Raw genomic sequence first — 23174 nt, 5'->3', positions numbered from 1 at the left:
ATATATATATATATTTCCATATGGAGATGTGTTTGTGAATCTTATTTGTCTGTATTTCTAGTGCTATAAATAAAAAACCCTCCATAACCCTATTATAGCCAGTTTACTCTGCTAATCTAATGACTGAACTGATATACTGATATGTTGGAACACTTACGGGTTGAGATACTGTCTTTAAAAGAATGCAAGCCGAAGGGCTCTTGCTTGATAATTTCTAAAGGTTCATTTTATTCAGATTCAGTAAATAAATTTCCTCTAGGGCTGGGGGGATAGCTCAGTGGCTTAAGCGCCTGCCTGGCAAGCACAGGTCCTGAGTTCAGTCCCTGGTACCAAAAAATAAATTAAATTAAATAAAAATACAAGCCCAATAAATTCCTCTAAGAAAACAGGTAAATGTATTGTTTTCCTGACAGGACTTTATATTTTTATGCCAAGAAAAATTGTTTTGTGAAGAATTCCTTCCTAATATAAGTAATCTATTAATGTAGATCTCTATGTTAGATTTTAAAGGAGGGCTGTCTTTGATAGGTATTTCTATTATCAAAACATAATTTATAAGGGACATCTTCACAGCACATATGTGATAGGGCAAGTGGAAAATGATGTTAATAATTCAGGGGAGAAAAATGATGAGTTTTATAGGTTCATCTTTAATCTTTTACCTAAATATTTCTGGAGAGGGAGGGTGCTGGAGATCGAATCCGGTGCCATATGGTCTTACCCATTAGGTATGATGCCCTTTCACTGAGCTACATCCCCAGCCCTGAACTTTGGCTTTAGTCGGTTTTGTCACCTCTTTGTTAATCTACCCCATTTGTAATATTTTACATTGCCTTTCTGCTGTCCAGGGTAGCGTCCTGCTGCTTTTGCCCTTTCCTGTTCTGGTGAGGTCATGCTAACAGTGCAGTTTCTCATGGGGCTCAGCCATGAAATCCCTTATCACAGGTCCTGGGGAATCTTTTTGTGGAATCTGGGGTCCTCTTTGTTTGAAAGGGATTAGCTGCCAATCCTTCCCTCTTTATCTCCACGAAATTCAGTCTTCCAGATCTGTAATTTCTTCTTCAGACCTCATTAGATGGCCAACAATGAACATAGCACCTAAGACTTTGTAAATAGGGTAAGAAAAATACCCAGGAATCTACTGTAAACTAAACCTTCAATCCATGAATAGTACATACAGACTTGGGCTCTGACAAGTAAAGTGTTGTGGGCAGTATGGAAAGCTGTGCATATTTTGCTGTAGATTCAGCCACAAAAGATGTTGGCGGCATTCTGGCTCCCAGCCTCTCCTGTCGCCTGGTGCCTTCCATGAAGTTTGAGACTTCCCAGCTATTTTCCTTTTCAAGTAGTTACCTAACCATGAGTGCTGAATTAGGAAATTGCTTTTACTCTGTTCTTTCTTTGCCAGTGTCTTTTGTCATTTCGCAAGTCCTTCTTCCATAAGCATCTGGTGAGAAACGTCCTGGCTTTGAAGTCCTTGAGAATGTGGACCGAGAATGTGGACCGTGGCTTTACACAGACTGCACTAGTATTTCAGGATTGCATGTCAGTCTAGTGAAAACCCGTCCCGCTCCTTCAGTTTATGTTGTGGCCTTTCAACTCATTCAACTGTATCCTGTACACATTTTAGCATACTTGGGTAAAATTTCTCTTTGAACTCAGCTTAACAATTACTTCGAGTTCCCAGAACTGCAGAAATTTTTTCAAATAAAGGAAAATAGTTCTTGAAATTTTAAAAGGCACCCAATTTGCTATGACTTTGAAAAACTGGATACAGGACAGTTCTTGATGTATGAGTCAGAGAATTATAGTGTTGCTATGGATATCATTAAGTAAATAGGTGTAGTTACTGACATACAACAAATGTCTGGAAGTTTTAGAATTTTAACTAGTATTAGTTATAATTAGAAGTGTAATAAGTGGAACATAAACATTTAATTCTATTTTCGTTCTTTGCTGTTAATGAACTTCATCTCTTGGAACTTGTAGGTGACTAGTAGTGATTGTAGACTAATTTTTTAATTTTAAGTTTTGCAGGGTTACAGATTGAATGAAGGGCCCTGTGTGTGCTAGACACATGTTCTACCCCTGTGCTCTGCTTCTGGCCCTAGTGGTATTTTAAATAAAGGATTCAGAATACAGAAATACATTTGTTGGATCAGGATCATTTCTGCTAGCAGCCCACTGGATTTAACTGTGGAAGTTTCCAAAAACTTTAATCTGCATCTCATTTCACATGTGAACAGAAAGCTCAGAGGGGTGGGGCAGACCTGTGTTCTGGTTTGGATTTTATGTTACAAAAGTGTTTCTGATTGTGCAGCCAGAGTTGCCCAGGACCTTACACCATTTTCCTGGATGACCTCACCTCGTACGAGCTGAGGGTTGGAAAATTACTGCTCATGAGGGAGAGGTACAGCAACTCCAGGAAAAAGCTTGGTAGAGCTCAGGTTCTTTATTTTACCATTCCTTACATTGTCTTTCCCTGTCCATTCCTTACTTCTTCAGATTTTAGAAGAAATTAAAACTAAGATTATATTCAGTGGCCTCTTCCATTTGCCTGAGGTCGGGGAACTGGGTTAACTGTGAATGTTAGCAGCTTATCATGCACATTCCTGGGGAAAGACAGTGGAGGATTTGCTCTTAGCAAATCCAGAGCAGAGCCAGAGCCCTGGGAGAACTGAAAGGTTGGCCCAGAGGCTGCAGGGCTGCCTGACATTATCTCCCTGGCCCAGAGGCTGCAGGGCTGCCTGACATTATCTCCCTGGACCCCACTTATCCACATTCCCTGCATTCCTGTCATAGGGCTCTTTACTGTTGGCTGAACACCCAAATGTGTCCCTACCTCCGGGCCTTTGCATCTGCCTCATCTGTTTGACATCCTGTGCTCCTAGATTCACCTACCCCATTTGGGAAACCTTCAGTAACCTTTCAGTTAAGCAGTCTCTTTCTTAATTCTTTTTCTCTTCTTCTTTTTGGTACTAGGAATCAAACTCAGGGCCTCACACTTGCCAAGCAGTTACTGTGCCTCTGAGCTATGTCCCCAGCCCAGTTCTCTTAAGATGCTTTAATTCTGGGTGTAACATTAGTCACCTCTTGACATCTAGTGATCGATTTATTTATTTCCTCTCTCTAAGACAACCAGGGCTAATGTTTTTCTGGGTGGGTACCAGTATAGGCATAGAGAAGGTCTTGAAATATGAGATTGAATGAATGGATGCCCTTTGCTGTCAGAGGCTGGCATGTCTGCCTGTGGCCACAGCGAGTTTGTATGAAGGGAAGGACCGAGCCTTGGGCACTGTCAATGCATGTAGTGTTTGCCCAGTTCACTACCTGAGCCGCAGTGCTGGCACTGTTGGCGTTTAGTGACTACTGAACAAGGCAAAACACTAAGAATAGTAAAGCAGATGAAGAAGGAAGAGGAGGGATGAGGGAGAGACACTCCACATTTGCCAGTGCTGGCCCTGCCCCTGGCGTGGTGACGCATGCCTATAATCCCAGCACTTGGGAGGCTAAAAACAGGAAGATCACTACGAGTCCAAGCTAAATAGTGAGACCTTGTATCAAATACATAAAAAATAAATAAAATACACAGCTGCGCCTTGAGACCAGAAGCGTATGTCAAATATGTAAATCAGCGGCACAGTTTTAAATATTGAATTGTTTCTCTAGTGAGAATCCTGAAGTATAAATAAGGAAGAAAATAAGAGGATCAATATTAAGAAATAAGAACTTGTTCAGATGGGAAGAGGAACAAGAGATCAGGGAGCAGGTAACCGGAGAGAAAGGGACTGAAAGGAGAAGAAACAGAAGTGACCAAAAAATGCAAATAGAGGAGGAAAGCTTTGGAGGGAGGGGAGGGGAAAGAAATTTTTTAAAAAGGAATCAAATCAAGAGGTGCAGTGCACGTGTGCAGATCCTCATGCGTGTGTTCAGTGTGCGTTGCAAGCATACAGTAATGAAAAAAAAAATACCCAGAGCTCAATGGGTATGAAAAGCTGTCCATTTTCACAGCCACTCTTTGTGTGTGTGTGTCTGTCTGTCTGTCTGATTCCCTTCCCTTCCAAGAAACTCAGCTAGTAATCTTAGACAAGAAATTTTGCATACTTTATTGTATTAATACAATTCCAGATTTTTCTCAGCGTAGGATCCTTGCTCAATAAGAAAAAGCTAGCTAAGGTCAAATCACATGCTTTACTATGCAGTCCACTGAAAATATTCATGTCATGAAAAATTTGCGAGTTTCCCTTGCTCTGAATTCTGGCCATCTTTTATGAGGGACGCTTTCTTTATCTGGTGTAGGAAGCCCCTCTTGGTCCATGTCTCGGTCCAAGAAGTTTATATTTTTAATCCCAAAAATATGTTACTGAATCCCACCAAGTTAATTCCAATCTACCACTCCCGGTGCAACTCACAGCGAAAATAAACACACTAAAGCATATTTATAATTACGGGGAGCCAAAGGGCCCTAAGTCCAGCCACAAAGATGGCTTTCCAGAACAAAGAGACTGACCCAGGGCCACATCTGGGTTTTTATTCAGTTGTGAAGGAGGAGTGGCTTGAGGATGAATGACTGAGAATTGTGGGAAGTAGGTGAGTACTGTGAGCTGGGCTAGGTAGGAGGCCTGCATTTACCTGTGTCATATGCAGAGAGAACCATATGTGGAAAAGTAATTTGCACTATACTATAGAGATAGTATCTAATGTTTTGGGGTTCGGTACTTCAGCTCTGATGAGTCATCTTTCAAGCCCTAGGAAGTCATAGGCTCTATCCCGAGGCTAGATCCCAGTGGACAGCACAGAGCACTGGCTCTTTATCCTGTCTGGCCCCAGCTCATGTTAAAGAGCAGCAGGTGTGGGTTATCAGGGGCACACATGTGTCACTTTCAAAGACTACCGCCAGCACCTCAGCTAGACCAATATGCATTGCTTAAAACCAATTGAAGGCATAAGGAAAAGTCCTAGCCAGCTCTGTACATATCAATACAAAGGAAATAGGGTCAGGCTCAGCCAAAATGGAGATGGTCGCTCTTCTTTCAAGGAGAGCTGCTCAGGTGGTCCTCCCATGTGGCCAGCATGGTGCCAAGATTGGAAAAAAAATTTTTTTTTTTTTTGGCCACCTCAGCCCACCCTCAGGGCAGGGCTGGTGCAGCATATGGTGCAGGGGGTGGGGGGATTGAATCGTGATCCCCTGTACCTGCTAAGCTTGCCTAAGCAGGCACTTTAGACTGCTGAGCTACCTCACCAGCCCCAAGGTTGGAGAATTAGGTGAATATTCCAGTCAGTTCGTTTCAATAGCCTAGACCAGTGGTGGTGAACCTAGGACACATGTGCTGCAGCAGGCTGTTTGTTATCATTGAAAGCTCTAAAAAGTTCGCCATTCCTGATCTAGAGCAGGGGTTGACAAACTCGTTTTCAGCGGTGTGTTGTGTATGTGTTTTAATGCTGGAAATTGAACCCAGAACCTCATTCATGCCAAGTATGAGGTTTACCACTGACTTACACTCTCAGCTCCCAGCAAGCTTTTTCACAAACTTTTTAACATGGCCAGGTAATAAATATTGTAGACTTGGGTTTCGATTTCCTATAATTAAGCTTTTGCACAGCAATGGAAATCCCCAGCAGAGTGAAAAGATAACTCAGACGTGGGAACAAATTTTGGCCACCTGTCCTTCAGATGAAGGGCACAGGAACTGAGGGGTTCAATTCCTGGATCTGCCGTGCCAGCCCTGCCCCCGGCGCTGGCTGGGACAGCAATTGAGACTGGGTATGGTGGCGCGCTCCTATAATCCCAGCACTTGGGATGCTGTAAACAGGAGAATCACTACAAGTCTGATCTAGTAGTGAGACCCTGAACACCCTGTAGACCCTTCCCTAAAATACAGAAAAAAAGAGACATATCTAGAATATATAAAGAATTAGAAAAAAAATCAACCTCCCCAAGTTTAAAGACCCAATAAATGGACAAAATGGACACCTGAGGTCAGTATGTGCTTCTCAGATGAAGAAATACTAATGGCAAATAAATACATGAAAAAATGTTCAGCATCATTCATTATTAGATTCAAACTAAATGCTGAGATTGTATCTCATCCCAGAAAGAATGTCTATCATCAAGAAATTAGTAATTGCTGGAGAAGGCATGAAGAAAAAGGAACCTTGCTCCCGTGTTGGTGGGGGTGTAGCATGGTGCAGCTTTGTGGTAATCAGTATGGAGTGTCCTCGAAAAACTGGGATTAGGGATCCCTTTCAATCTAGCTGTTTCCCTTCTGGGTATCTACCTGGAAGAATTACAAACATAATGCTGCAGCAGTATATACGCACCCGTGTTTCTAGCAGCACAGTTTGAAATAGCTAGATCTTGGAAACAACCCAGATGCCCATCAACTGAGGAAAAGATAGAAAGGATTTTATTTTTTAACACAATGGAGTACTACCCTGATATAAAGAATGATGAACTTGAAACATTTACAGTAGATGCAACTTGAGATCATACTCTTTAAGTGAAATAAGTCGGACTCACACATGTAAATGTCACATTATCTTCCTGGTGTGAAAAGCTGGAAGAGTAAACCAGATTAATAGGCACAATATTGTGAAATGGGAAAAAAATTCTTCAAAAGGAAAGTGGAACTAGGGTGGGGGAAGAAGAAAGGAAGGGAAGGAAAAGAGAAAAAGTCCACAAAAAGATAAATTGGAAACAGAGCTTTGTAAATAAGGAGGGGAAGAGGGATTGAAGGGAGGAGAGGGGATTTGGAGAAGTCAAAATATATCGAATAAGACTATTATGTGTATCTAAAATGTACCAGTAAACTTCATTCAGAATAAATAAGTGTTGCAGGCTTGAGGACGATTAGGTTGTTGTCACAGGGAGTAGACTGCCACCAGTGGAGGTAAAAGAATCGTGTGACTGCATTCCATTAAAACTTCTCTTTATAAAACAAGCCAGTGGCTACATTTGACCTACATGTAAAATTCGCCTGCCCCTCCACCCAGTCTAGAAGATTCAAGCAGAACAGTGGGAACCAGAGATAAGTTAGCTGGAGTACGTCCCTCTCAATAAATGTCTTTCTGTTAGTGATGAGCTTTTTTTTTCCCCCCATAATTTTGAGAGACAAATAGCAATGAGACAGTTTCAAATCAAATTGGTATGACAGTTTCAATAATTAACACATTGTGTACTCTCTTCCTAGTGGTAAGTTGCTGTACAAGTGATGAGTTTTAAGCTAACTTATTCTCTTGAATAGCATAGTGGTAGAAGAAAATCATTTTTCTCTCTAAATTTGGCATTTAGCTTGGATATGGTCCTGAGGCAATGATATTGTATTTTTCTTACTACTCTGGACTTCATTGTGAAATGAGTTTTCTGGTTTTCTTAGAATGTTTTTTTTAAAGGCTGAATATTCTAAAAATGAAATAGACTATCATAATTTATCAAGTGTATAATTTAACTACAAGACAGTGAATCGATCAGGGTAATTAAAAATCATTGAAAAGTCATGCAAAATATAAAAAGTCAGTGATGTAAGGTGAAGTTCTGTATTTTTTATTTTGTGGAGTTTTTTTGGTGTGTGTGGGTGCACTGGGGGTTGAACTCAGGGGCTTAAACTTATGTTTTATCCCTGCCCTATACCCCTAGGCTCAAAAGCTACATTTGTGACTTGTAAGTTTGTGGTTTCTTTTGTGTATGTGTGTGGTACCTGGGATCGAACTTGTGACCTTGCGCTTGCCAGGCTGGCACTTTTATGCCTGCCAAGCTATCTCCCAGGCCCCCTTCGTTTGTGATTTGCAAGGCAATGAATATGTATAGTAAGAGAAGCTGAAGACCTGGGGTGTAGTTGATGATGGAAAGCTTGCTGGGCTTGCCTCAGGTCCTGGGTTTGATTCCCAGATTGATAAGGGTTAGTGTGGTTTGCAGCAGTCGTCCCAGCTACTGGACAGAGAAAAGCGCAAGAGTAGGCCAGCCTGCGTAAGACAAAGACAAGTTGGACATTTCTGGCCACAAGTCAGGTTGAACCTGTTCTGTTCCTGTTTTTTTCAGCTGGTCAGAAAGGCTTTCACTTGTTTTTCACCAGCATTATTTAACTGTTTCAAAGTTAGTGGCAGCGTGTGGCAGTTGTGCGCCTGCATCTTAGGGCCTTTGTAGTGAGCAGAGTGGCTTTGTGAAGAGTGGGTGCAATGCTTTGTGAAGTTGTTTCCTGTTACTCTTATTTATGTCTTTGAATAAGAGGTCTTTTGTCCACTGTTTCCTCTACACAGAATAGGGAATTGATATCTCAGTGTTCCTTCTCTACTTGTCTGTGTTTTCCAAGAGGAAAACATTAGCCTCGCTTTGCTCATTTCTGCTAGAAGATTTTGAAGGCTTATGCCAGGAACTCTCTGGGTCAGTTGGTCCCTAGCTAGCCCCAAGTGGAGAGAGAGAGAGGGTCACTTGCTTAATGGTGCTCAGTTTAGCTTAACAACTCATTGTGAGCATTCCTGTTTCCACTGCGGGAGACACTCCTGTTTAGCTCAGGTCCTATGATAGGACCAAGGAAGATGTGTTCTTTTATGTCATTTGCCCTCATCTGCTATTTTTTCTCTACTTCAGCGTATCATATCATGGAGATTGGTTCTCGTGGTCTGTTAGGCAGTGTACCTTGCAGAGATTTTTAACAGTGGCAATGGGGGTTCTCAGTGGAGGTGTGGTCAGCTGCCCACACAGCCTTGAGATTCTGTTAGTTGGCCAACATTTAAATAAGTCAAGTGATAGCCCCACCCCACCCCCATCATCTAACCGTGTATATTCAGGTACTTTTCTTTAATGATGCTGATTTTTCTTTCCCAGGCTAAAGATTTGATAATCACACCAGCCACCACCTTTAAGGCTAAACCAGACCCAGATAATCTGGTATTTGGAGCTGTGTTCACAGATCACATGTTGACGGTGGAGTGGTCCTCTGAGTTCGGCTGGGACAAACCTCATATCAAGCCTTTTCAGAATCTGTCTCTGCATCCTGGCTCGTCAGTTTTGCACTATGCTGTGGAAGTAAGTACATGGGGCTTCACAGTGGTGACATTTGTACTGTTCTAAGAGGAGGGGGGAGGGGAGGTCAAGGTGCACATTTGGTAGAATATGTTTGCTTTATTGTTACTAGAGGAAGTCATAAGTATCCGTCTTTTTGAGACAGGGTCTCACTATATAGTTCAGGCTGACCTTGAGTTCACTTTGTAGCCCAGGCTGGTCTCAAACTCACAACGATTCTTTTGCCTCAGCCTCCTGAGTGCTGGGATTCCAGGCGTGTGCCACTATGCCTGGCTGGAAGTCATAAATATCTGTAGAAGTTTTTCCTGTAGATAATTCAACTGAGGCTCAGTCTTAAGAACTGATTTTTCAGATAATTCTCAAAACTTCCGTGATTTCACTCAGAAAATCATTTGGTGAAACTAGCAAGAATAGCTGATGGGAAAATTTGCCCATGCTGTTGACATATTATTAAATTATTGTCTTTTCAGATCTTCTGGATTGAGAAAGGGATGTTGAATATGCTATCATGATTAAGTTTTAATCTTAAGTGTCTGATTTATGAGCAGCAGTAATGTGTAGTTACGTACATTAAAGGACATACAATGAAATGTACTCCTGCAAGCATGAGTTATCATAATTACAGGTGTAAAATTATTCAGAAAATTTCTTCCTTGGTTCTTCTGAGGATAACAGTTAAACAGATGCGCAGTTTACACCAATTCTCTTGATCCTACTTTTTATGTTACTTCCTTTTAAGATGTTGGACATCTTTCCTGGAATATGAATTGTGTTGAAAGTTCTCAGTGGTCTACTTACCAAGAGACTATCCATAATAATAGTAAAATAGTAATAGCTACAATGATAGAATAACTTCTGCTTATTGGACTTTTGTTTGTTTGTGTTGTGGTTTGTGTCTAGTTGTCCCCCCAGAGCCTCATGCAGTCGTGGTGCTGGCTTCTAGAGTTTGTGCTTGATTCATGGGCCAGTGGTGGGATTGTGGGTGTGGGTGCTACATGCCCCCGGGATGGGTGGCCTACGTACAATATAAGGAACAGAAAGAGGCTTCTCTGCTCCTTCCCTTTCACTGTTTTCTTCGCTCATAATTGTTCCACCTTGCCTTGGAGCTAGCTGATGATGGACTGAAATCTCTACAGACTGAGCTGAATAAACCTTTCCTTGTTTAATTTTGGTCACCAGGTATTTTTGTCTCAGCAACTAGAGAAAAGTAAGACAATGTCTTTTTTTTTTTTTTTTTTTTTGCAGAACCAGGGATTGAACTCAGGCCCAGGCGCTTATTCTACTGAGCTATCTCCCTGTCCCCTTATCGTTTTTTTTTTTTAAACTGAAGAATGGATAAAAAATGTATTTTTGCACAGTGGAGTATTATTCAGCTATAAAAAAGATAAACTTGAGGCTTTTATAGGTAAATGGATTCACCTAGAGACATACTATAAGTGAAATAAATCAGACCTTCCGTGTGCAAACATCATATTGTCTCGCTAGTGTAAGAACCTGAAAGAAAAAAAAAAAAGAACCTGAAAGAGTAAATAAAATCTGCAAAGTACAATAGGTACTGTGAAAGGAAAAGAATCTGTTCAAAGGGAAGGAACAACTGGGATGAATAAAAGGAAAAAACAAAGAAGGAAGAGAAAATGATATATTTACGTATATATACACAGGATAGCTTGGATAATGGTATTGCTGATTTCTGCTGGTCCATTGAAGGGTGCAGTTAATGTTTAAATTTTTTTTTTAATTTCTTTCTTTTTTTTTTTTTTGGTGGAACCAGGGATTGAACTCAGGTTCTTGCGCTTGCCAGGGAAGCGCTTATTTCACTGAGCCATCTCCCCAACCCCTTTTTTAAATTTCTTATAACATTTTTATTACCAAATTTGCATGCTTATATCTGATAATCTAAACTAATTTGAAGATAGCATTATGCTAAGTAACAACCATTGTTGAATTCTTATTTTGTTTAGTGAAATGGTGTATCTCTTCTAATGTATTTTTTTCTTTTTAATTTCTTATAACTTTAAAATCAATTTTGCATGTTTATATCTGGTAATCTAAATAACTAATTTGAAGACTGCATTATGCAACATAACAACCGTTGTTGAATTCCTGTTATCTTGTTTAATGAAATATATTGGGTTTTTTTTTGTGTGTGTGTGTATTTGTTTGTTTTGTCCTTTGACTATTTTTTATTCTTTTAAAAATGTGTTTTTGTTTTGTCCTTTGACTATTTTTTATTCTTTTAAAAATGTGTTTTTGTTTTGTCCTTTGACTATTTTTTATTCTTTTTTTTTTAGAAAAAAGACAGTGACCTAGTAGAGCACCTTGTTCAATGATCTTAAATCAGAAAACCCTAGCTAACCAGCCAGGGTCTGGAGTCAGACTTTGTGGCCTCCAGATCCACCTCAGTTACTCCCTTGGGATCTCTGTGACTTGGGCAACTTAATCATTTGTCTCGAAGCTATTTATCTGTACCACTGAAGTATGATGGCATCTACCTGGTAGTGTCCTTGTGTACATAAGGAGGATCGTTCATTCCAGCGCCTAGAGCCATGCCTGGTACGTAAGGAGAGCTCAGCTGGACTGGGGATCCTCCTGGTGTGGAAATAGCATCTATTGTAGAAGCTGGCTCAGAAATAAGTTGTTTGTTTTTCTTTCTTTCTTTCTTTCTTTCTTTCTTTCTTTCTTTCTTTCTTTCTTTCTTTTTTTTTGATGTGAAGACAAATCCATCAAATTAATTTTATTTCAAAATTTTTATTAATTAATTTTATTTCAATTTTTAAAACATAGGGCCAGAGAGATAGCTCAGTGGCAATGAGAGCCTGTCTAGGAAGCACAAGGTCCTGAGTTTAATCCCCTGCTAATATATATATATATATATATCTCCAACATAGACGTTTTGATATAGCATGATTAAAAAAATGAGACAAAAAGAAAAAGCCTCAGATTGAATATTGAAGAATGTTCTTAGTTAATAGATTTTTTTGTGTGTGTGTGGAATCAGGGATTGAACTCAAACCCTTGCACTTGCCAGGGAAGTGCTTATTCTACTGAGCCATCTCCCCGGCCCCTAATAGATCTTAATAATCATCAAAATTCTAAGGATAATGGTATGTGATATCTGAAGACTTTCCTCTGTATTTGTGTTTACATGCTAGAAATAAGTTGTTTCTTGCCCCACATTAGGGAGCAGTAAGGGACCCAGGGATTCCAATTTGGAACTGCTATTCCATTATACAACCATGAATGTCAGCACTAAAGTTACTAGGAGGCTAATGGAGTTAACTTGTTCAAAAGTGGAAATCCAAGTCATTTTGGAAATATTCAGTGTGCATGGGTATCCATGAAACATTAAATGTAGGGTTCTTGGGCTGGCAAGGTAACTCAGCGGTCTGAAGTGCCTGCTTAGGCAAGCTTAGGCAACCGCAGGGACCATGGTTCAATCCCTGGCACCACATGCTGTGCCAGCCCCACCTGCCCTTCCAAAATAAATTAATTAATTAATTAATTTAGAGTTCTCAAGTTCTTCTTGGCATTTGCTCTTAGTGGTGTCAACTTGAATAAATTCTTCCACTGTTCGTGCCAAACCCTTGCCATGTCAAAGGGTGCAATGAAGAGGAAATAAATTGCTTTCAAATTTGAAAGAAGATATATGGAAATACGCACATCATATGGCCCTGGTTCCCAAACTTAGCCTGTTAGGCTCACCTAGCTCCATGCAGTTTCTGATTTCTGACAAGTCTTGAGTTCACGGACCTGGCTTTCATGAAGTGTTTCTTTCTTATGCATTTTTTCAACCTCCACAGAAAATTTAGGTAGGTATTTTATTTCAAAGAATTTTTTTCTCAACTGTGGTGGTTGAAGCATCTTCCCGTTTATGTTGCAAGTTTTGCCCTAAGTCTGATTCTTTCTCTTGCAGTGACATAGGACATCACATTATCAGATGCTAACCTGATTTTTAAGTTTAAAACTAGTTGTATAAAATCAAAAGCAAATTTAAATGCTGTTCCTGAACATACTTCTTTTCCCCTTACCAGAAAAAAAATAATTGGTTTTGGTTTTATATGCTATTTTGTTTGGAGATCGGTAACTGAAAGTGGTTCCTGTTAACGTATGAAATTATTTTTAAGTAGATAAATGTGTGTGAAGGTTTCAGAAGGTGGAGAGACTTAATGAGTCATGAGTAGGATACATAAAAGGAAATGAGAAGTTGAAATTAGGCGCTTCATCTTCACATTAAGTAAATGTTTAGTATACAAAGCATAATTCTAAAATGTGGATAAAATGTGTGTATGAAGTAATGAATGATAATAAATGAATGCTCCTATATTTACCATCCACATACAGAAACAGACTACTGCAGAAGGACAGGTGCCGTCCTGAGTCCCATCCTGGCCACAAACCCTGAATCTTTCTTCTAGTGACCATTAGCATTAACTTTTGTGGTGACAATGTACTTATTTCTGAAGTATATGGATCTCTGTTACGATAGTGTCGCTTCTTTTCAAACTTGTTGCAAATAATTATATTTTGTGCATGTGTACACATACCCTTATTGTTTGAGCTCAGTGTTCTATAAGATCTATGCAGGCAGAGCCAAAACCAACATTTTGGGGCTGGGGAGATGGCTCAGTGGAATCAGCGCTTCCCTGGCAAGCACAAGGGCCTGAGTTCAATCCCCGGTTCCACAAAAAAAATAAACAAAACAATGTTTTGGGAGAGCTGAGTGGAGGTACAGACTGAGACTTCCAGGCCCAGCCCCTCTGTCTCTTGTGGTCCTGGCTCTGACTCTGCACGAATGCCACCAGATGTGTGTGGATGAGTACCCAAGCCCCCTGTGTGCAGTGACCCTGGGCTACCCTTGGACATAGGCATGGAGCACGTCAGTATCATTGTGTGCTGCTAGAAGCGTGAACCGCTCGTGCACATTCATGCATCCTGTAGTAGTGGGCGTGCATTGTGTGAGTCTGTGCGGTCCCAGCAGTGGATACTTGTGCTGATTCTTTCTGTGAACATCGCGGTTCATGGGTGCTGGCACAGTTGTGTTGAGCTTCTCTAAGTGTGGTCCACAGAGCACTAGGCTGTTGTGAAATCCTTTCAAGAAGTGATCTAGGGGCCGGGGAGATGGCTCAGTAGAATAAGTGCTTCCCTGGCAAGCACAAGGGGCTGAGTTCAATCCCCGGTTCTGCCAAAAAAAAAAAAAAGAAGTGATCTAATTTAAAGCTCCTTTCACAGGGATACCTGTAGGTAGACATCTGTCTTCTGTTTCACTATATTTGCACTAAGTAAATTTACATTCCAACCCTTCCTACTTGGTCATTTTGTCAGCTTCACATTAAGTACTTTTTAAAAATGTATTTATGTATTTATTTATTTTATAGGTATTTAGTGCAGGGTCTCACTGCACAGATCAGACTCATTGTGATCCTCCTGTTCTCAGCCTTCCAAGCACTGGGATTATAGGCGCGCGCCACCATGCCCAGTCTCAATCACCATCTCGGCATACCTGGGCTGGCACGCATGGGGGATCAAATCCTGGTCCCTGTGTCTGCCTAAGCAGGCACTTTAATCACAATAAGTACTTTTCCATACTGATGTCCTAGGATTGCACAGAGAAAGGTGATTATGTGATTGTCCTGAGTTTTTAAGAGCAACGATTTACTTGTTTTTTTTTTTTTTCTAGTGTCATTTTTACATGAAAGATCAAAGTATAACTATTCAGTTTTAGGCATTTGGTAGATGTTTTCTTTCAAATGACATGGAAATGGAATGAACCTCTCGCTTAAAGCAAAATAAAGGACAGGAATTTCTTACCAGTAATAAAATTCTTGCTTAAGAATTAGAATTTTGGACCTTTTTATGAGCCTGGACACTTTCAGCACTCACAAGCTTTATGATATTAAATTAGGATATTAACAGTATAAAAGGAATTTACAATTTGGAAGCTCTGCATAATTCAGCTAAATAACCATAGCATGATGAATTTTTGCATGGATAAAATTAACCATTTGGAAAAAAAAACCATTTGGAATTTTTTGTTTTTTGTTTTTTTCTTTTTGCAGAAACGGGGATTGAACTCAGGCCCTTGTGCTTGCCAGGCAAGTGCTTATCCTACTGAGCTCTCTCCCCAGCCCCCCATTCGGAATTTTTGCATGGATAAAATTAACCATTGTGAAGGCGAGAATGACTGATGGCATCTGGACGAGTCAAATTGACTAATGGGACCTCGTCCCTCAGAATGTTACTGTTAGCCTCCTGGTGGGAATAGGCTAGAGAGACGTTCTCCAGCCGTGTGTGCATGTATGATTAAGGTCCTCACTCAGATACTGTCTGTATTTTTCAGTCCTAGCGACTGAGCCCAGGGCCTTTGCCTGACCTACATCCCAGCCTTTTTATTTTTTATATTAAGATGGGGTCTCACAGAGTCATCCACCTTGAACTCGCCGGAGCTTTTGCAGGCCTGCTGCGTCAGTCTCCCAGAGTGCTGCCATGCTCAGTCCCCCACCCCCAGTGTTTGTTCAGTGTGAGTCTGACCTGGGCAGTGCCCTGAGGAAAGACCTGCAGCTGGCTCCTTGACCACTCGCTGCCGAGCTGCTGCTGGGTGGGGGTGGGGGGGAGTCTTTCTCGCTGCTTTCCCGCTTTCCTTCGTGGCTGCCTGTTCCACACGCTCCGGCATCGCTGTCCGTGCAGCGCCTTGTCAGTCCTCTGTACTGTTTATCCCTTCTGCCTCTGCTTTCCTATGAACCTTCACTGCCACACCAGTGGATCTGGAAAAGTAACAGAGTGTGAAAACTGCATCAGTGTCAGATTCGATGGTGCAGTCACATAAGTAACCACCCCTTGTCAGCTTTGAAGTGCTGTCAAGGAAGATAATTAGAGATTCTCCCAAAAAGCTGTCAGGAATACTTCTCCCTAGCCAGCCGTGGTGGTGCAGGTCTGTAATCCCAGCACTGCAGGAGACTGAGGCAGGAAGGTTGCAAGTTCAAGCCCTGCCTGGGCAACTGAGCATCCTGTCTCGAAATAAGAAAAGAGCTGGGATCTTAGCCTTGGGCTCGGTCCCCACTACCACCCAGCAAAGAATGAGAGTGGGAGGAAGAAAAAAAGGAAGAGGGGAGGAAAGGAAGAACGATATCCTTTCTCAAGGGCAAGTTGGGTGAGGTGGAATTTTCTTTACCTGTGCTACAAAGACACACTCCCAGAAGAGAGTAAATAGAGAGGCAGATTGGAGAATCCAGTTGTCTCTTTTAAACCAAGCTTTGAAGATTTGAAATGGTTTGAAGCAGATATATCACTACATCTTTTAGAAAAGGTGTTTTTCATTGAAATAGGTTAACATGTCATGGTGTAAAGGTCGAGTCGCCACGAAGGAAGACCCCAAGAGTCGGTCTCTCATGCAAATCACAAAGGGAAAGTTTTATTATCTACGTATGCGTAGGGCGGTCTGCACACACAGGAACAGAGCGCGCCTTTAGTGAAACAGGCATCGTATTTTAAAGGCGAAAACCACAAATTAGGGTGGGAGCAAGCAAGTTACAGAAGCAGATTGCATTGGTTAGTGTAGGTTGCCCTTTGCAATAATTGGTGGATTACAATACCAGATGACCAAATGGAGTAAGTGTGGGGGTAGCTGGGGGGTCTAACCTTGTGGTTGTCATGTTCCGGGAACATTTTTAAGAAATCGAGGCATTGTGACCTGGGACATCCTGTTTTTATGGCTTTCAATAGTGAGGCCTTGGGTTTGGGAATGTATGTCTCTTGCAAGAATTTAAACAAGGGGAGGGCCAAGGGCAACTTCTTGGCTGACTCAGTTGTTTTAGTTGTTTTCCAAGTAACAGGACCCCATCCAAGGTATTCTTATGTCCTCTTTGTTTTAGGAACATGGATTGCTTAAGCTCTAGGGCCGTAAACCAGTGAGAGGGTCCTTTTAATTGAAACACATTTTATCTATTTATTTCTATATGTGATCTTAAAATTATTTGGGCTTTACAATGGTTAGTTATTGTAAATAATAAATAAAAATACATTTAAATGCCGCACTTCTAATTCCTAACATGGCAAATAACTACATAAATAAAAGCATTTTAAAGCTTCATAATTTTTAAAGGTTTCCTGAGACCAAAAAAATTGGAGGATTGCTGCTTAAGGATATATTGCGCAAGGGCCTGAGTTCAATCCCTAGTTCCACCAAAAAAAAAAAAAAAAGGATATACCAAAGAAAGATACAGCCATGTATAGTGGCACATGCCTGTGATACCAGTACTTGGGAGGCTGAAGCAGGACTGTGGTGAACTTGAGGCCAGCCTAAACTACATACTGAGACTCTGTCTCAAAAAAAAAAAAAAGGATGATGCTGCTAGTGCAAGGATATAGTTTATAGTCGGGGTTTGTTTACCTTTGGGAGGGGTGCTGGAAATTGAACTCTGAGGACCTCGCTCTATGCTGCTGAGCTGTATCTCTGGCCCTGTTTGGCTTTTTTGAGACAGGGTCTCACTATACGTGTCTAGATTGCCCTTGAACTCATTATGTAGCCCAGGCTGGCCTTGAACTCGTGGCACTCCTCCTGCCTTAGCCTTTCCGTGTGTTGGTTTTATGGATGTGTGCCAACCAGCCCCTGTTTGAATTTTACGTTTTGTTTTGCTTTTTGTCTTTTTGAGACAGGGTTTCACTATGTAGTTCAGGCTGGCCTTGAACTCATTTTGTAGTCAGTGCTGGCCTTGAACTCATGGAGATCTTCCTGCCTCAACCTCCCAAGTGCTAGGATTACAGGCATGTGCCACCACACCCAGCCCCCTGCTTGAGTTTTAAAAGGAAAGCAAAAACTTTCCCATAGTTGGTTTTACAAATTTTTATACTCACCAGCAATGAATATGTGTTTCTGTTTTTCCACATCCTTGATATCTTAATATAGAAAGATTTAATTTTTTTCCAGTGTAGTGTTATTTCATTATAACCTTACTTCTCTGAAGAGGTTTTCATGTAATATTTTGAATATGGATCTTCTGTCAATATGTGTTTAAAAAAATCTTTTTTTTTTTCCTAGTGGTGCTGGGGATTGAATTTAGGGTAACTATCCCATCTTCTTTTTATCTTTTTATTTCCTTTTGAGGTCTGGTCTTGCTAAATTGCCTGTGCTGGCCTTGGACTTGCAGTCCTTTTGTCTCAGCCTCTTGAGTAGCTGAGATTACAGGCATGTGCCACCATGCCCTCCTTTTTATTATCTTTTATGAGATTTTTTTTCCTTCATCCTAAGTATTCCTAACTTGTAAGTCTATTGTAAATAGTGGGTTTTCTTAATTTAATTTTTTTTTAGACTGCTTCTCCTGTATAGTAACATAATTTGGCACCTGGTCACCTGGCCTAAAAGCTGATCTGTCCAGTTTTCTGAATTTTCTGTGTATTTATTCATATGCAGAATAAGCTTTCTGTCATCTGGCACAGTCTTATTGTTTTCTCCTCCAAACCTTCTATTTTTATTTTGTGATTGCCTTGCATACAGAATTCAGGTAAATGGTTACAGTAGGCAGCTTTTGATGTTTCTAGTTTTTGTTTGTTTGTTTGTTTTGTCTTTTTGTCTTACGCAATTCAAGCTGGTCTTGCGCTCACTTTGTAGCCCAGGCTGGTCTAGAACTCACAACAATCCTCTTACCTCAGCCTCCTGAGTGCTAGGATTACAAATGTGCTTCACCACACCCAGTTTTATTCCTAGTTTGAAAAAACAAGTGTTTTATGTTTTATTCTTAATGCTTGCTCAGCATTTATCACAGATAGCCTCTACTGCTTAAGGAGGTCCTCAATTTCTTTCTCCTTAATTACTTAGGAAGCTTAAAAAAACAACTGAATAGTCAGTTTTATCAGCTTCATTTCCTATATGGAATGGGGTGATTGCATCTTTTCCCCCATACGTAAGTTGTTAATATAATGAATCACATTGGTGCACATAGGTTAAACCAACTACCAGATTCAACTGTGATCAAAATGATGGAACCGCCTTCCTTTTTCGGGCCTGACAGCATCTGTATGCACACTTTGTCTTTATTCCTTCAGCTCTTGGTGGGCACTTAGGTTGGCTCTGTGTCCTGCCCGTCGTGGCTGATAGTCTGCAGCACGCTAACACCGTGCCTTTTGGGCGGACAGACGGTCAGTAGTTGGATTGCTGAGTCCTACGCTAGTTCAGTTTGAAGTTTTTATTTATTTATTTAACATTTATTTATTTATTTATTGTGTGTGTGTGTGTGTGTGTGTGTGTCTGTGTCTAGCTCAGCCCACCAGGGGGCGGGGCTGGGTGGCATGTGGTGCTGGGGGATTGAACCGTGGTCCCTATGCGTTGCCAAGTATGTTCCAAGTAGGTGCTTTAGACCACTGAGCCATATCTCGCCAGCCCCCAGTTTGAAGTTTTTAAAGGAAACTTCCCTATTTTCCATAATGGCTGTGCTCACATCTGTTCTCCCCAGCAGTGTGCTCGTGTTTGCATTCTCCACATCCTTGTAGTACTGGGTATATTTAGCTTTTTTGGTAATAAACCATTCATTCTAAATATGTACTTTTTTTTTTTGTATTTGGTACAGGGTCTACAGGGTCTCACTACACAGATCCGACTCATAGTGATCCTCCTGTTTTCAGCCTCCCAAGCACTGGGATTACAGGCACACTCCACCACATGTGGAGTGTGGAGCCCTGGGGGTGGGGCTGGCACAGCAGGCCCGGGGATCAAACCCCCACCACTGCGCTCTGCCTAAGCCGGCACTTTGGTCTGCTGAGCTATCTGATTGGCCCTCAGTGTGTACAGTTTTGAAATTGTAAAATACATGAAACCTTATGGAGTCACCTTCTTTAAGGTAGTGCTTGTTGTCTTACATTCTCTTGTTTTACATTTAGTAATTTAACTTCACCAGCTTTATTTTAGAAAGTATTTGAATGATAATAACTGCTCGTTTCAAATGTCACCCTGCTGAGTCCAATTTGACCACCTTCCTTTTAACTGAAGCTTTGCCCTGATTATATTTAATGAATTAATAATCTAGTTATATTTGAAATACAGGGTCTAATTTTATGTTTTTTAACTGTACTACATGATTTGTATTTTTTTCCTCATCTTATTATAGACTTTCATTACCCAAAGATCTTACTTTTCACTAATAGTTCCACATATGTTTGAATTTCCATTATATTTTTTCTTTGACCCGTGGTTATTTAGTAATGGATTTATTAGTTTTTAAAGTGTGGACACTTTCTGGTTGTGCTTTGATATCAATTTCTGACTTCTCTTGTGTATGCAAAGCCTGTGAAAAGAATATGTGTTCTAGGGCCAGCCAAATAGCTCAGCACATTAAAGTGCCTGCAGGCAGGCACAGGGCCCGCGGAGGTTCAATCCCTGGGCCTACCGTGCTGGCCCCACTCCTGGCACATGCTGAGATGGCAATTGAGACTGGGCATGGTGGTGCGTGCCTGTAATCCCAGCTCTTGGGAGGCTGTAAACAGGAGGATCACTAGGAGTCCAATCTAGTAGTGAGACTTTGAACACCCTGTAGACCCTTCCCTAAAATACAGGAAAAAAAAAAAAAAAAAGAATGTTCTGCAGGTTGAATATATAGGGTTCTGGCTGGCTTTTAGGCAGGTCTCTTCGCCTGATTCCAATTTTCTGTCTTTATTTAGCTATAACTGGTTTGTTCTATTAATTACTTTGAGGGCTTATATTAAAATTTCCCAATAGAAATGTTAGTTCTTTTTTGTGTGTATTTATCCATATACATGTATTTCAGCATCTTTTCCCCTCCCCATCCACTCAGCCAGCACTTTGTAGTAGATGGCCTGGCCTTACCTGAGTGTGCTCTTCTGCCGCCTTATCTTTATGATTTGGACTGAACCAGATCTGGCTATACAGAGATGACCCACTGCTCTACTGTTTAGCTTTCTTGCTGCTAAGACACATCCCCCAATACCCACAACCTAAAGGAGAAGTTTAGTTCGGCTCAGTGTTCGGGAGATTCAGTTTGTGGTTTGCTGGCTCCAGTGCAGGCACACACGGTGCAAGGGCCTGGCTGAGGAAGTGTGCTCACCTTGTGGCAGCTGGGAAGTAGAGAGAGAAGGGAGGACCTCAAGGGGAAGTGAGGCCCTTCAAAGACATGTCCTCAGTGACAGGCCTCTTCCACCCAGGCCACTTCCTCCTAATAGCATATTCAGCCATGAAGCGATGGAGATCGGTCTCCGGACGTGTATGGTGACTTCGGAATCCAGTTGCCATTTCAAAGTCCCAACTTTAAAAGAAAGAGTTTTGAAGGACATTCTCCATCTAAATCATGACACCTTCCTAGTAGACCGTGGTGGAGAACCTGTGCCCTGTGTCGCAAGAGGCTGTTTCTATCATTGAAAGCTCTCAAAGCTTCACCATCACTACCTGGACTGTGAATGAACCTATTTAAGGGAAGAGATACACTGGTACCTCTGAGGGGTCGTGATACCTCTGAGGGGTCAGGGGACCTCTGAGGGGTCATGAAACCTCTGAGGGGGCAGGGAACTCTGAGGGGATAGGGTGCCACTGAGCTTTTGTTCTATAGTCTGGGAAGCTGAGCTGGTTGTGCCATTTCTGCTACCAGTCTGTTACGGAGCACTATGGCCCCTGCAAGCAAATGAGAATCCTAAAATCCAGGGCTGGGGAGATAGCTCAGCAGTCTAGATGCCTGCCTGGCAAGCGCAAGGACCCAGGTTCAATCCCTGCAGACCAGGCGTGGTGGCGCATGCCTGTTATCCCAGCACTGGGGAGGCTGAAACAGGAGGATCCCTATGAGTCTGAGCTGTGTAGTAAGACCCTGTACCAGATAAATAAATAAATAAATAGAATCCTAAACTCCCACCAGATTCTGATGATGAAAGGACTTCCCCGCAGTTACTCTAACCTCTCTGTCATCCAATTCTGTCATCTCAGGTAGAAGTCGGCGTCCAGGCGGAGCAAGAGGAGCGCCTGTAGAGGCATCAGTCTTTTCATCAGCGGAATTGTCACTTCATTACCCCCTAAGGTTTATTTCTTCTTCATCCCCAGTTGTTTGAAGGTTTGAAGGCATATCGAGGACATGACAATAAAATTCGGCTGTTTCGGCCGGACCTCAACATGGACAGAATGTATCGATCTGCCGTGAGGGCAACCTTGCCGGTAGGTGAATTTAGGACTTCTGTTGTGTTGCTTTTAATTTAATGGTTCACTCTGAGTTTACCACTACAGCCGACAGGTTTTTTGTTTGTTTGTTTGTTTTCTAAAATATACCTGTATGTTGACAACTAGAATAATTTTAAATTTATAGAACGTTTACAAATCATAAGGGCTGGCCAAATAGCTCAGCAGATTAAAGCACCTGCAAGCAGGCGCAGGGGCGGGGGGTTTGCTCCCGGGCCTGCTATGCTGGCCTCACCCCTGGGGCATGCTTAGCCAGCACCACCCCTGGGTGTGGTGGTGCGCCTGTAATCCCAGCTCTTGGGAGGCTGTAAACAGGGGGAGCACTACGAATCTGATCTAGTAGTGAGACTCTGAACACCCGGTAGGCCCTTCTCTAAAATACAAGAAAAAAAATAATAAAATTCCCATTACTTGACCCTATTTCCCCCCATTATTCACATGTGACTTATATGGTACGTTTAACAATTAATAAACCAATATGAATACTGTATTATGTTATGAATTAAAGACAACCATTTATTCAGATTTTTTTAGTGTTTACCTCATGTCTCTTGGCTGTTCCAGGATCCCATTGCTATTACGTTAAGCTGTCATATCACCTTAAGCTTTTATTGGCTGTGACATTTTCTCATAAAAATCATCTTCTCTTCAAAAATATTATTCCTAGGGCTGGGGAGATAGCTCGGCAGTGTAAGAACCTGCCGGCAAGTGCAAGGACTCAGGTTCAGTCCCTTCTACCACATGCTGCGCCGGCCACTGAAGCCAGGTGTGGTGGCACATGTCTGTAATCCCAGCGCTGGAGAGGCTGAGACAAGAGTATCACTGCAAATTTGAGCTGTGTAGCAAGACCCTGTACCAAATAAATGAATAAAAGATTTTTTTAAAAAATAATATCATTTCTAATCTGACTGTAATCCCAGTACCCTGGCAGGGCACAGTAGGAAGATCACATATTTGAGCCCAGCCCAGGCAAATGACTGAGACCCTATC

General features: G+C 41.5%; 1 protein-coding gene across 1 annotated transcript in view; it reads left to right on the top strand.

Annotated features, from left to right (window-relative positions):
- Positions 1 to 23174, top strand: part of Bcat1 (branched chain amino acid transaminase 1) — a 69812-nt gene that overhangs the window by 2370 nt on the left and 44268 nt on the right. Inside the window, exons 3-4 of the mRNA XM_023719016.1 lie at positions 8825 to 9025; positions 22053 to 22163. Of these exons, the coding sequence (XP_023574784.1) occupies positions 8825 to 9025; positions 22053 to 22163 (312 nt within the window). The remainder of the gene's footprint in view (positions 1 to 8824; positions 9026 to 22052; positions 22164 to 23174) is intronic.

The sequence above is a fragment of the Octodon degus genome, unplaced genomic scaffold, assembly GCF_000260255.1.
Source record: "Octodon degus isolate 3935 unplaced genomic scaffold, OctDeg1.0 scaffold00064, whole genome shotgun sequence".
NCBI lineage: Eukaryota > Metazoa > Chordata > Mammalia > Rodentia > Octodontidae > Octodon > Octodon degus.
The sequence above is the reverse complement of the archived record's forward strand: the minus strand, read 5'-3'. Positions and strand labels throughout refer to the sequence as shown.